General features: G+C 37.0%; 1 protein-coding gene across 1 annotated transcript; it reads right to left on the bottom strand.

The window, feature by feature from the left end:
- Positions 1–1,586: 1,586 nt before the first annotated feature.
- Positions 1,587–15,703, bottom strand: LOC143880044 (methylsterol monooxygenase 2-2-like). The gene is made up of 7 exons (XM_077382813.1): positions 15,512–15,703; positions 13,304–13,441; positions 10,911–11,056; positions 10,288–10,407; positions 9,970–10,182; positions 9,783–9,863; positions 1,587–1,860 (listed from the first exon to the last, which is right to left on the bottom strand). The coding sequence occupies exons 1-7, from the start codon at positions 15,539–15,541 to the stop codon at positions 1,782–1,784; spliced, it is 807 nt and encodes a 268-aa protein (XP_077238928.1). The 5' UTR covers positions 15,542–15,703; the 3' UTR covers positions 1,587–1,781.
- Between the last annotated feature and the right edge of the window lie 6 nt (positions 15,704–15,709).

Below are 15,709 nucleotides of genomic sequence, written 5' to 3'. Positions count from 1 at the left end.
ATCGCTCCTTTCACGTGTTATATTGGAGTTTTTCTCCAAACCGTGGCATGGGCTTTCAAACTCCTATGAGATTATTTTAGTTGCTGCTTGTGTTGACCTCCATCTTGTTATTGCCGCTCTCACGCTCCCTGCGTCAGTTGGTATCAGAGTACAAGGGATCTCCGACGAGATGAAGAATTCACCGCACCTAACGTCGGCCAGCCTAATCTAGGTACGAAGAACGAAGAACTCCAACAACAAGTGAAGACTTTCACACATAGTTAGCACTACTCGAAGCCCGCATCCATGAGAAGACGGTTATGGATCTGAGATGCCTTCGAGAGCCCTTTTCATGGCAATGCTTCATGTAAGGGATCATTATTTTAAAAAAGAAGCTTCATGTAAGGTATCAAGAAAAGATGAAAAAAGAATGGAAGGCTGGTGCAAAGCCGAAAATCAGATTTGGAGGACGATGGCCTAAACTCGAGGTCGAGTTTTCTTCAAGCGGGGGTGAATGATGCAGGCGTTGATCAAATCTTTTATTTTTTATTTCTTATTTTCGTCATTTATTTGTGGTATTTTTTTGGGATGTCAAAACCTGTCTATTTAGCTTTATTTTGGTGTTTTTAGACAGGTTTTTCGATTACCTATCTAAAGAGCCCAAGATTACGCGATTTGGACTTGATTTACGTAAGTTAATAGACGTTTTACGGATATGGTATAGGGCTATTATGGGAGTACTATTTTAGGAAAGTTTTAATCATGTTTCTATTTTTTATTTATGTTGCTTTAGTCAGAAGATGAAGAATAATTGTTAGGCAAGTATTTAGGGTTGCTATTCTTAGATTTTAACTCTCTATATCATGTAATGGTATGAGGAAAGCAAGATAGATTTGAATAAAGTTTATTTTTGGATATCACTTGTGAAGAGAGCATTGGCTATTTCATGTGGGTGAAGGACCATCACTCCTTTCACGTGTTATATTGGAATTTTGCTCCAAACCATGGCATGAGTTTTCAAACCCCCACTAGATTATTTTAGTTGCTGCTTGTGTTGACCTCCATCTTGTTAGTGACGCTCTCACGCTCCCTGCGTCAGGTTCATTACAGATGACTCTTAACAGTGTGGTTTGGGCGATGGTTATGAAATCTTCACCAGTTCTCTTATGACCCAAAAAGCATTCCCAACAGATGACTCTTAACAGTGTGGTTTGGGCGATGGTTATGAAATCTTCACCAGTTCTCTTATGACCCAAAAAGCATTCCCATCTTTTAAGTGAGTTGAGAGATATTCTGCAATATGACAAGCCTGAAGACTTCTGAGGCATCAACTAAGCTCTCTGCTTGCCAACCATCCTTGCAGGACAATTTTGAGGCTTTATATACAAAAGGCCCTTCCATTGTGAACCTGAAAGGGCCAAACTTGTGGTCAAGGCTGTTGCGATCATCTTATTTTTCAGAACCGATTGTGAGTTCAATAATCAGTTTCGGACTCACAATCACAATAGGTTCTCAAAATTCAAAACAAACAGAAACATGCCTTAAGATTATTATCGTAAATGATGATTTTATGAGTGGTGATTATTTGAAATGATGCTTATTATGAATGGTGATAATGGTTAACCTCCTCTTCTTTTTCATGATGGAGTGTAATTTTTAAGATGGGAAATACTAAAGAGAACAGAGTATAGAGATTGGACCAAGGGACAGATAGACATGGTCTCGGATCTCATGAGAGATTACTCTAACAGAATAATCATCAAATCCATCGACAAACATGAGCTTAACAAAGAATGTCTTCCTTACAGTTCCTTGTCGTTTACTTCTACGCCACTCTTCAGCACCTTCAATTTCCGGTAACCTTTATCTGTCCCAAATATCCTGTTTTATAATCAGAAGCAGAATGTAGCACATTAGAATCAGAATCCGAACTAAAGGAGAGTATGTGATAGTTTCCAGAAACAACTGATCAACTGTCAGTCATTGGAATCTCTCACAAACAAAATTCAGTGAGAAAAGAATGAGGATTTGACTATTTGGAGACACCATAGTGCACGTACATGCAATGTTTTATTAATTATTCTGGTAATTAATCAAAAAAGCTAAGGTGTTTAGGCCCTGTTTTTTTTGGATTTTGAGAACCAATTGCTAGTATTAAATTTTAGACAAATCATCAGCTTTGGACTCGCAATAGGTTTTAAAAATCCAAAACAAACAGGGCCTTAGCTAACAGTAGCTTTTTCCCTTTTGGATCAAATCAAAAGATGTTAACTGAAACTGAAAGATGCAACAACAAAGGTTATGTGTATCCCAACACTTATAAAACACACACAGTACTAAATTTCTACCAAAACCAACACGAAACAGCAGAAATGTTTTTGTTTCCATCCCAACCGAAATACATGTTGAAACAAAAACGTTAGCAAAACAAAAACCGTAAGTGTATTAGTGGTTTATTTTACCAGTATGTGTTACATCATTATATTTATATGAATTGCATGTAAAATGTGTTGTGTTATATATAAATATTTATATGAATTACATGTGAAATGTGATATGAATTGAATTATTAACATGCACGATAGCGCATGTCCCTAGTACGTGTTACATCATTATATTTATATGAATTTCATGTTAAATGTGTTGTATTATATATAAATATTTATGCGAATTACATGTGGAATGTGATATGAATTGAATTATAATCATGCAAGGTAGCGCATGTCCCTAGTTTTTTATGTTATTAAATCATTACATGTGGTTTTTTGCTTGTGTGATTGTTTTCTAATATGTATTTGTGCTTATTCTAAAACTTTCTAAAGTTCCATCTTAAAAGTCCATCATTTGCATATGTTTGTATACGTTTTCATACTTATTCTAGCACTTTCTAAAGTTTCATCTTAAACGTCTATCATTTGCATATGTTTCTATACATTAAACTTCCACGAATATTCGAACAGATACCGAAACATTTCCGATTTGACGCTGTTTGAAACCGAAACCGAAACCGAAACTTAAAACCTTGCAAACAAACAAAAGCATGAAACCTCTAGAAAACCACTATGCTGAAAATTCTACCCAAATACAATATGATATTGATTGGGGTGCTGATATTTGCATCCACTTGTTGTGGTACCACACACCCATTATCTGTATTTGCGAGCCCTGGCGCAGCAGTTAGGTTGCTCCATTGTGACCTGGTGGTCACAGGTTCGAATCACGGAAACAGCCTCTCTGAAGAGCAGGGCTAAGGCTGCGTACATCTAGCCCTCCCCAGACCATGCAATGGTGGGAGCCTCGTGCACTAGGCCGCCCCTTTTTTTTTATTGGTTCACATACAGTCCATTGATATAAACAGAACTACTTAATCAAAAATTGGTAGAAATATTTTTATTTTTTTTTTTTGTTTGAATGGCAAAGTAATTAGTGTCAGAACCACGGATGGCAAGTGTAGTGAGTTTCCAATTACAATAGGACTGTACTAAGGATCAGCTCTAAGCCCTTATCTTTTTACGCTAGTTATGGATGAGCTTGCGGAGGGTATCCAGGATGAGGGGCCGTGGTGTATGTTATTTGCCGATGACATAGTATTAATCGACGAAACTTAAGCAGGAGTAAATGTTAAGTTAGAGTTATGAAGAACTACCTTGGAATCCAAAGGTTTTAGACTGAGTAGGACTAAAGTATATGGAGTGCAACTTTAGTAATGTAAGGAGGCGGGACGAGGATGTAGTAAATATAACTGGACAGGAGGTACCTAAGAAAGATATCTTTCGCTATCTTGGTTCAATTCCACATAAGGAAGGAGAGATTGAAGAGGATGTTAACCATAGAATAAGAGTAGGCTGGTTGAAGTAGAAGCTTGCCTCAGGAGTTCTGTGTGACCGTAAAATCCCTACCAAGTTGAAGGGAAAGTTTTATAAGACAGCTGTGAGGCCAGCCATGTTGTACGACTCAGAATGTTGGGCCACCAAGAAGCGGCATGTGCATAAGATGAGTGTAGGGGAGATGCGAATGCTTAGATGAATGTGCGGCCACACAAGGTTAGATAGAATTAAAAATGAAGACATTCGTAAAAAGGTGGGGGTGGCACCAATTGAGGAGAAGATGAGAGAGCACCGCTTAAGATGGTTTGGACATATCCAACATAGGCCTTTGGATGCTCCGGTGAGAAGAGGCGACTCGTGCCAAATTGGTGGAGTAAAAAGAGGTAGGGGCAGACCGAAAACAACTTGGGTAGAAACAGTGAGGAAAGACTTGATAGCTAGGAACATAGCAGAGAACATGACCTTGGATAGGATAGAATGGAAGAAAATGGTCCACGTAGAAGAACTCATCTAGAGCCGGGTAGATTCCTTTCACCTTCTTCATGAATTTTTTCTAAAGGATTCACTTAGCCGACCCCAACTAGTTTGGGACAAAGGCTTTGTTGAGTTGAGTTGAGTTGAATGGCAAAGGCAAAAGTGGTGCAAATATCAGCTCACTATTAAAAACCAAACAATGTAAAGTTTATACAAATATTACAAATATTTCCTTAAACAAGTAATTCTACTACGAATCCACCAAAAGTAGAAACTTTCACAAAAAACTAAACAGTCCTACAAACAATCCAATAAATGTTCACAGACAATGCTAGAGAAAGATAAAGGCCTAACTATTTGATTAAAACATGATCAAATATTCTTTAACCTCGTGAAAAGTACATCAAAACTTCATACAAATAGGCCTAACTATTCTTTAACCTCACAAAAAGTAGATCAAAACTTCATAAAAATAGGCCTAAATCACCTTGAAGCATTAGTTAATTTTGACTTTTGGTATAGGATCAATTTCAGCCAGCCTAATTTCTATTTTAGAGCAGCCTGAAAGTGCGTTACATGTTGCTGTCTTAAAAACACTTTGCATTTTCACTACATAGGGCCCAACAAAAGCCTCTTATTTTTTTGCCCAAAAATCAAATAAATAACACTAAAAAACTCCATAAACCATAATGACCCGGCCAAGTAATATGTGTCCCTATAAGGCCCATTATTGACATCTTAATGTTTCAAACGCCTTCAGACCTACTTTTAAATATTGATTAGCATTTTCTTTCGGATTATCTTTGCTGAATTATGGGATTTTTTTATGAAGTTACTTTGTATCAAATTCCCCTGGATTGGAGAAAACCCATCCTCGAGTATTCATCTTCAAGTGCCAACATCTTATGGTAGCCTAACTTCTGCAAGTACTTTTGAAAACCACGGACCTTGATTGCAAACTTGCACCTTCATATTTCGTGATAATCAACGATCTCTGTAAAAGTTGAAGTAAAGATGTTGCAAATCTCTCAAGGTTGCATCGACCAAGCATAAATAAACTTTATTAAAAAAATTAATTCTCTTCTTTACTTCTTTCCAACCATACGAAATGCATCCCATCATACTTGAAAAGAAGCTCAAATTTTTAATCTAATTTACCAATTTTTTAGATCGGATCAGATACCCCCAATCTTGAAAAATAAAAAAACCATGAAAGACAAAACTTCCTTGTTTGAATTTCTTCTCTTCAAAAATCATACTCAATTTAGGAAAAATTTCTATATAAATTGGACGATGTTAAAAAATAATACTTGAAATTGAGCTTAGCTTCATTCTTTCATTCACATCTATTCTATCTTTATATTTTCATCTCTATCACTATCATAGATGTGACCAACATTGATTTCAGAGAGCACGTCCTCATGTTTTTCATTGTTATCTAGGATCAAATATTCATGTTTTTTGAGAAGACATTATAAGGTTGAGAATCGATGTTGATTGAATATCATCCTTAATATCCAATGTATGTTTAATTTATGATTCCTTACTTCCGTGAAGTTTTTGCATGTTAAGAAGACCAGAACCCTCCCTATTAACAATATTTTGGTTTAAAATCATTCAAAAAAAAAAGACAATATTTTGGTTTAAATCTACCTTCTGATGCACAGAGGCTTGTAATTAAAATTACAACCACAAACTTGCGGTTGATCCCAAGTTTAAGTTTATTTGTTGAAAATTTCATTTCATATCAAGATCTATTCCTAAAAATCTACAACATAAAAAATCAAAAATTTAGACTTCCGGAAGGGGGAGGGGGGGGGGAGGGATTTGCTACAACACTAGCACCTTATCAATAAGATTTAGGTGCAGATCTGAAGGAAAAAAAAGGGCGGCCCAGTGAGGCTCCTGCCATTGCGGGGTCTGGGGAGGGCTAGATGTACGCAGCCTTACCCCTGCTTTGCAGAGAGGCTGTTTCCATGACTCAAACTTGTGACCATCAGATCACAATGGAGTAATCTTACCGTTGCACCAGGGCTCGCCCTCAGGTGCAGATCTGAAGAGTTTCCTCTAAAATCAATGCATGATCAATAAATTAAAAATATCAGAAATTTTAGAACATGTGAAACTATTGCTAGAAAGGCAAAGCATCCCTGTAAACAAGGAGTCCCAAAAAAAAAAGACGTTGCAAACTGCAAGCAGTGAAAGCACTATTTCCCAAAAGATAGGTTCAAAACTTCAAATACAACAGGCGGTGAAATAACTCAGGTTCAGGAAAACGCAAGCAGGCAAAGAACTCAAACTCTGGAGGAGAAATAGACTTGATCTGAATCTTATATTGAAATATGAAAGAAGGTGTCTTAAGGTGCTAAAATTTCTAGGTGAGATTTCAAATCCAGAAAAATCTTAAATCCATAGGCATATTCAGATCAGAGCCACACGAAAAGGAAAGATAATGGCTAGTAGTAGCTATGATCAAGATAGGAAAAACTCAGGAGAGATTGAAAACTAGGTGGGCAATCCCATATTAACAATAGGATGCACTAGAAAAAAGTCCCCTAGAGATTCCCACAGCCCTTATATACATAGAAATTCAACCTAACTTGTTACCTACAAAGAAAAATCTAAAACCCAAAAAATTCATTGAATCTTTTCACAACACACTTTCCTGAGATAGACTTTCGGGTGGTATCCAAAACTCCCTATACTTAACGTTAAGACTTCGAGAACCACATTTCTGAGATATATTGTGCCAATCCAAAATCTCATGTTCCTCCCTGACACGAACGGAGTAGATGAAATCCTCTAACAAAAGATTCAAGTTGGATGCAATCCTAGCTTTGATACCACTTTGGCGTGAATCTCTAATACCAAATTGATGTGAATCCATGACAGCCAAGAGAAAGATAATAGATAATCTCGATCAAGATCAAGATAGAATAAGAGGTGTGATAGACCATTCAAATAAAAAGAAAGAGAGGTGGTACGAATGGAAAAGGGGAGCAGTTTATGAACCCAACTGAAAAGGGTAAAGAATGAAAGGGGGAAAAGAGAAAGTGCAAGTAGAATAGAGAGAGAGAGAGTAGAAACGAAAGTGAAAGAGGAGTTTAGAGATAAAAAGTTAGTCTAATATGAAGCATCACACTTCAAAAAAGGCTTCATACCCCCATCAACATAAGAAAACATCAATTTTTTTTCATTTTTAATTGTTTTCAAGGCCAATAAACCTTTCATATAAGGCTATGCAAGCCATATGAAAATTGGAAAGAAAAAAAAAACCTCTTAATCCTTGATGTAAAACTACTCCTAGTCTCATTAGGACTCCTATTCTCTCTCTAAATACCCCCAAGCACTTAAGATTTGCATAACACTTTGTTAAAGTATAAAAGATTAAAAACGCCTTTCTCCAAAAGCTTGCGATGTTGGAGTAACTGGTCGTTTAACATGGAAACAGAGCAAATGCCTGGGTTCAAACCTCCTTGATAGCAAAAATCCACATGCAATGGCCAAACCCAAAAGAAGAACCACATGTGCCACGTGTAGGCCAACCCAAAGAAAGAGGGGCCACACACCTCCTTGATAGCAAAAATCCACATGCAACAGCCAAACCCAAAAGAAGAACCACATGTGCCACATATAGGCCAACCCAAAGAAAGAGGGGCCACATGTGAGGGGGAGTGTTAAAGTATAAAAGATTAAAAACGCCTTTCTCCAACAGCTTAAGCTTTTGGAGTAAACTGGTAGTTTAACACACTTGTGGGCCCCATTTTAAACAGCTACAATTTAAAGAAACCGAGTGATATTAGAAGGAAAAGACCATGGTACTCCTCCTGCAATTTAATGGACTTAAAAGGCACCTAAATGACACTTAAAAATTAAAATGTGAGTCCTAAGATGGTCCCCATAAAGGTCTGACAACTAAATGCCCTCATCTCCACCAGAACACACAACTACAAATTTTCAGCATGCACCAAGGTTAGATCCCATGATGTATTCCATCAGTGCCATGAAGCTAACCAACCCTAGGCATAAAGGGGATATCAACAAATCTTAGTCAAACAGCCTTATAGAACACTTGAAGAATAGAGTTTCATTGCATGATTGAACAAACACAACGCTCCTTTACTGAAAACCTCCCGCCACCCTGTTTTCCAACTCAATAAAAGGAAATGATAAAAGCCATTGTGACCTAGTCAGCAGTTTCAATCAGAGCATCCTCCCACCATGACGCCTTCAACCAATCAATCGCTAATTCATATCCCATTTCCCAAGGAAACCTCTAAACAACAACTCCTTTGTCAATCCTAGTCTTCACACAGCCAACCTTCGTCCATTTGGGATAAACCACTGCACCATAGTATGGCAACCGGTACTCCTTGAGAGATGGCAATGCTTATGGAGCTCAATTACCATGAGTGTCTCTTTCCTCCCTCCTTAAGCTAGGAAGGAAAAGCACTATGCCCACCTTCATCACATGTGCAATCCTATTTCTCGTTCCAGGAGTTAATATAACATTATAACCACATAGCCAATTCGTCGACCTCCATCACGACAACACAGGTATTTTAGATACCTATTCCTTTCACAATTTGAGGTTTACAGAAGATGATCCTCCATTTTTTTGTCTTCCACCGCAACCCCAGCCCCTCGCATCTCAATGGCTTCCATAACCCGCAATGATGGATCTTAGCTAAGTGATGATTTCGTCCAACGACAGAGTTATTTTTTCCAATATGAAGATGCAAAAGTGCACAGTTCAAGGCTTTAACTTCGGCAATGTTAGCTTCCATGAAACCAAGGAGGAAAACTCAAGGACGATCTATAACCCATCAACATTGTTGAAATTTCAGGAAAACCAGATGGCCATAGCACAGGGGAATACTACATGAAAAAGAAATAAAAATAAGAGCTATTCCAACCTCACCATACAGAATCATGGGTTTAATTGTTCACTGATGATGTAAACTCTTTTCTTGGCATCACACCTAGTTTACAGTTTTCTGACCTACTACTGGATGTGCTTCTTTGTATTCGTATTTCTTTTAATGATTTATCTGTTTGAAAAAAGAAACCTTCTTTCATGACCTATCCAAGAATATATATATATATATATATTGGCTAACTTAGAGTTCCTTATCCTGCTGACAATCTACATTTCAGTTCACTAACATATATACTAGGAATCTGATTATATTGCATTTCAAGAAAACAGTATCCTTGCAAGTAAAATGCTTCATCAGGATGATACAAATGAATACTAACATGATCAAAAAGTTCATAGGCATGGTAATAAAATAGATATAAAACAACAAAACCCAGAAGACCAAGCACCAACATTGAATGAATTCATACAGAGAATATGCTATGATTTCTTATAAAACGAGTTTCTATACACATTTCTATTTTATGCAAAGACATAGTTGCATGGTTACAAGAAAAAGCCAGGTTGTAGATATTCTTAAGCTCATAGTTACAAATTGAACAATTGAGGCTACAGAAGCATACCAATCCATGTAAACAAAAGTTGATGAATAGTTGCCGGACTTGGTGTAAAGTAAACGGTGATGATAGTCATGAAAATCAGCACTGGAAAAATTTACATAAAGAAATAATCAGACACAGAGACCAAAGGGGCCCACATAAAATTGCTCTCAATAAGACAAGATGCAACGAAGAGAAGGTAGTAACAGACCCTCCATATAAGGGGAACAACTTTGACAGGCTCCAAGGGAAATGGTAACCACAATGTGCCTCTACCGTCTCCAAGACTCTTAATACCATCCATAACCACAAAGTCAACAGATGCGGCCCAGTGATAGCAGGACCAACAATCGTAGCAAAACCCAAGAATAATATCTCGGCAGGGTGAGCATATTCGGAAGTCAGTCCAAATGGCGTAGCATATCTGCATATGATAAAATTAAGTCCATGAGATGGTCAAAGTAAAGAGGGAACCACAACGAAGCCCTCCAAACTTTACATTAATAGAACCAAAAAATGTTTCACTTACTCGTGATGAACACTGTGGACATGCTTGTACAACCATTTTGTATGCAAAATCCTGTGCCCCCAATAAAACACAAAATCTTCCAGGATGAAGTAGAAGAGTATTTGTAGCAAAACTACTTTCCTGTAGAAGAAAATTTTACAAAATCAGTAGGATCTTGTTAGAAGTAAACATAAAAAGTAGCATGTACAAACTTCAAACATATATATGTGAAACTACCAGTTGCTCCAAAAGCTGAAGCTGATGGAGAAAGGCATTTTTAATCTTTTTTTTTCCGAAAGGCGTTTTTAATCTTTTATACTTTAACACTCCGCCTCACGTGCGGCCCCTCTTTCTTGGGCTGGCCTACACGTGGCACATGTGGCCCCTCTTTTGGGTTTGGCCATTGCATGTGGAATTTTGTATCCGGGAGGTTTGAACTCAGGACCTTTGCTTTGATACGATGTGAAACTACCAGTTGCTCCAAAAGCCTAAGCTGTGGGAGAAAGGCATTTTCAATCTTTTATGCTTTAACAATATAACACACACACACACAATATGGTTCATGTTAGGAACAGCATAGAATGTAAAGGCCACATTTTATGTTACAAAATTAATAGCTTCAGTATCTAAAGAAATGAAAATACCAGGATGGCAATGGGAGACTGCTACGCATGCCCATACGTCTGAAGACAGGATAGGAAACAATCATAACTGGCAAGTTCACACAAAAATGATACAGCAATAGGCGTGTAATACATTTCTCCTGAGCAGTTGGAGTGTTATTTTTCCTCTGCAGGGAACCATAAACCCCTCATCAGACTAAAAGTCGCAAATAAAGCACTATTTAATAGAGAAATGTGCAAATAAACAACCCATCAAGAAAAAATTGCCTCTTAGCTAGCTAACCAGTGAAAGCAGGAAGAATCACTTTCCAGTGGATAAATAACAAGTTTGAATCAGTGCTCGAGGAATCAAGACTTGGAGTTAGAACTCAGCCAATTAACTCAGTTTGGCTGGGACCAGAGCATGGATCCAAAAACTCGCCGATTTCCTCGGTTTTGAAACTTATCGTCATAGTATCCACTAAGTTCATGAAGTACACAAAACAGCAGTTTAAGTTTTATGTTTCTGATTATTTTTGTTTTAAAGTTCTTCCAGCTCTCACTTATCATGCAATACATGACCTCTATGTCCCAGAGCCACACTCAATACATAAGAGACAGATACTCTAATCCTGGCTCCATTCAGATCCGCCTTCCCAACCGATCAAAATGTGGCATTATCATTCTAAAAGAATCCAAGAAATCGTCTTAACACACCATTTTCCTCTCCTCAGTTCATTAACCCATACACACTGATCTCTACTTTCTTGATTCTGTCCTATTTTCTACCACATTTTTCTTTTTACATACTTGTTTTTGTTTTTAATACATTTTCTACACTGTTCTCAACAATTTTTCACAAACTCAACTGCGTAACCAAATTTTTTTTATTGAAATTCCGGTCGTCATGTCTTGTGCCAACTCATCCAAGTAAGACTCTAAAATAATGAAACCGATTTCCAAGTTTCTGATACTTTGCCGCTGGCCTGAACCTTCACAAGAACGGTAAACAATAACAAAAAAGAACGGATGAAGACAATACGGATGCGCTTCAGTAGATAGTAACTGGATACATGAACTGATGGGAGCTGTCACCAAACAAATAAAAGATGACGGGAACATGATTATGGGTAGCTTGTGAATTCAATTTTAGCATTAGGTTGTTCACTAATTTGGAATGGATGGGGATCGCAAAGGAGTGAAAGTTTAAAGGACATTGAACAATGCAATTCTTGAACATTAAGAGCAACAAGGAAGGTTCTTATAGGAATCATGACTTTTTGTTTGTAGGAATGGTGACTTTGTGTTCTCTCATGTTCTTGGGGATGCCAATAAGTAGGAGAATTCTCATGCTAAAGATAGGGCAGTGATGGGTGGAGAAATTTATCATGGGGCAGTCTTTGCCCTTTATCGTAAACATGGTTTCAAATTTCGGTTTCGGAATGCGTTTTGCTCCCCACCAAAACCAAAAATTCGGGCGAAATTTCAGACGAAATCCAACGAAATAAAAAATATATATTATTTTATCTCGTACGAAATTTCGGGAAAATATTAAATAATGAATAAATCCTGGATTTTTTGGTGAAATTCCTTAAATTTCAAAACGAAATTTCAACCGAAATTTCAAAATAGAAATTTCGATCGAAATAAGTAAGGTTTCGGATATTACCGATTTCGATTTCGGTATTGACCGAAATCCGAAATTTAAAACTTTGATCGTAAATCCCTTTTAAGAAGTTGTTCTCAAAAAAAAGGAATGGACAAAGGATTTCCTCAATAAACGGAGGAGGCATTGGAAGAGAACAATAAAGAACTTTTGTGGGCCCGGTTGAGCTGAATCCTTGAAATGCAGCTAGAATACCAGTGTCGTGATCAATTTTATGATTTACGCTAAAATTCTCAGATATGCAAATCAAAATCTTATTGTGGACAGTGGGGAATCTGATGAGGGACAACAAAGGAAAGAAAGCAAAAGGTTGCAGGGCAGGTTCCTGCAATTTAATGTGCCATCTGGTTAACTGAAAGATCATGTAAGGAAACACAACAGTTTATCAAAATGCATTGCTAAGTATTAAGTTCTTTTTAATGTATAACTTGCAACTTCTAGCTGAAATTTTATTGAAAAAATAGATGACAAAGTTGATGATTGGCTCAGCATATTTATGATAAAACCTGCTCAGTTTTTCATTAACTTCAAAGAATCAATGTAAAATGTCGAAAGAACAATATATGCGATGATTCTATCTTATTTAATATTGGCTATTTGCATATAATCTTTCAAAAAAAGGCATTTAAACTGCAAATAAGCATGAAAAATATAAGTTCAAGAACGAGTTTGTCAAAGACTTCCACGTTTTTAGTAATTCAAAATTTGATATTAATATAAACAAAAATAAATTCAGCTTATACTTAAGAACCTGAGAAAGAAAAGAAACCTGAATCTTGTACTTGCTTAGTAGTCCCGCCCTTTCAATAAATATAAATGGAAGTCCCGAAAAGAAAAAGACACTTTCGTGAAGAAAGAAACTTCCTAGGGAAGCCAGGTGAAAATCACTGAAATGGGTGATCAGATACTGCATAATCAAAGAAGTATGTAATCAGATACATGCTATTTGTAGTATGAATGCATTGAGAAGGCAACCAAGTGCCAACATCAACTTCAAAACCTAATTAAACCATGTGACTAAAGAAATATAGAACAATTCAGGGGAGCCACACGTGTTCCGTTTTAAGCATTTTAAAGAAATTTTAACCTATGGGATGACGAACAAACTATTTGCAAGCAGATATCATCCGTGTTTAAAGAATGACAAAAATATGACTAGACAGAAATGTGCATTCCAAGCTAACCAATTGTTCTAATCAGCAACGGACGACCATGACAGAAACATGAGAGCCTTAAATACATAGACAAACAACAGGACTCAATGGAAAGATGTGAGCATCAATTATTATAAGGGACTTGCTAGCGTCCATCGCAGAAGACATTTCGCGGATGGGCTGTTGCAAGTGACAGCAGCCACACGGGCTCACTTTTCAGCTGATTTTGTCTTAATTCACGAGGTGGCTGCTCTCACATGCAACAGCTCATCCGTGAAATGCCTTCTGCGATGGACACTAGCAAATCCTTTATTATGAATGGGATGAGTACAGTTACTTTGCAAAAGCAAAGCTTCAGCGTGAGAATGGAAAACACAAGACTTCCTAGCAAATATTGAAAGACATTCAAGTAATAATGATAGATAGTAAAATGTTAATGCTCCTCTAAAAAGAGCTTGTAGCACCACCTCAGCCACTGAACTGAAATGTCAAGATTCCAGATATGAACTCACGGGTAGTTTGGTGATTCTGCCAAGAGATTGGAGCCTAATTCCCAGCTATCTCCTTTGAAATCTCAACAACCCCACTGGTACCGCTGTAATTCAGCATCCAACTAATTTTTTCAACCATTGACCGGATGCCATTATAATAGAGTTTTTTCTTCTGTTTTTGTAGGTAAGCTGGCTTGAACACAACCTCGTGGTTGCAGCATGACGCACCAAACTTTGTTAGTTTGAGCTTGTGAGATTACATCACAATGTTACAAGAAACATGAACCAGATTCGACAGAATATAATCGCAGGTCGGGCACATCTCAAAATAAATTTAAAGATGATATGGCAACTAAATCCCCAAATCAAGAGAGAGAAACTTAATACTATCCATACACTAAATGTTGTCACTTTCACCTGAAGTGGAATTAATAACCAAATAATTTACTTGTAACAACATTCTCATCTTCCCACTGTTGGGGAAATGCAGATAGACCGAAGCGGATAAACTTCCCCTTCTATCTGAGAATCAAGAAACTAGCCAAGAACAAGCAAACTACAAAGCACAAAATAACAATCCACCAAGCACAAACAAGAACATAAGATTTAACATGGAAAACCCTTCGATGTAAAGGGAAAAACCACGGGACAAAATTCAAAAGAAATCCACTGATGAAAGAGGGATACAAAGTCTTTCCTAAAGAAACACTCAGAAATTACAGTAATCAAATATGGAGAATTCTTCGAATGGAAATGACAACATGTATTACAAAAACACGTATACTCAATGTGAAGAAGTAGCTGCCTATTGTAACATCCATTTCAACCTAAGAATGTACAAATCAAATATCTGAATTCACATCCTATGCACTATTTCTGCTCAAAGATTTATAAACAAATAAATTATATCTTCTAATTCACCCCTAATCTATACGAAATCCAAATGGCTTCAAAAATTAAAAGAATGGTGTAGATTACTCCAATCAACAAGACTCGAATTAACAATCAAAATCAAGGAGTAAGACTACATTAAGCTCATCAAGAATCACTATAAAAAAGATAAAATAAAGCATAGATACCCTAAACAAAACCTAATCAAAACAAGGACTCGAGAAAACCGATAAGAAACAAAGAAAATCAAAGATACAGAACGAAGAAAATCCATACATTTACGGATCTGATAACAGCAATATGATTTCAAGAAAGACATAGAAATCTAGAATTAGGGCTAGTAAAAAAGACAAGAACAAATACAGAGAGAAAGTAAATAGGGAAAAAAAATGAAGGTAGATAGTGAAAGTAAATGAGAAATGAGGAATTGAAAGGAAGTACCAGCCAACCAGCTTCGAGAATGGAAGCCATGAAATGAAAACCAGAGAGAGAGAGAGAGAGAGAATTTAACTTAGACAGAACACATAGGGCGTGAGAGACAGAGCATGTGGATTCAGAATCCGCGAGGCAGTTTTTGAAAGGCCAAAATATCAGTTCCGTTCCCTCTTTTTTTTTTAATCCCGGAAATACCCCTCTAGC

This window comes from Tasmannia lanceolata, unplaced genomic scaffold, assembly GCF_043159265.1.
Source record: "Tasmannia lanceolata isolate RefF3 unplaced genomic scaffold, GAP_Taslan_0.1 ptg000006l, whole genome shotgun sequence".
NCBI classification, from domain to species: domain Eukaryota; kingdom Viridiplantae; phylum Streptophyta; class Magnoliopsida; order Canellales; family Winteraceae; genus Tasmannia; species Tasmannia lanceolata.
Note: the sequence above shows the minus strand (reverse complement) of the source record. Positions and strands in the feature narration are given on the sequence as shown.

What these genes read in the sequence shown, in the direction of transcription:
- LOC143880044 (XM_077382813.1), bottom strand. Translation starts at nt 15,541, where the DNA reads ATGGCTTCCATTCTCGAAGCTGGTTGGCTG. An exon ending in GTCCACAGTGTTCATCACGA is followed by an intron (nt 10,183 to 10,287) that starts GTAAGTGAAACA and finishes TATCATATGCAG; the next exon opens with ATATGCTACGCCATTTGGAC. An exon ending in TTGTTCCCCTTATATGGAGG is followed by an intron (nt 9,864 to 9,969) that starts GTCTGTTACTAC and finishes AAATTTTTCCAG; the next exon opens with TGCTGATTTTCATGACTATC.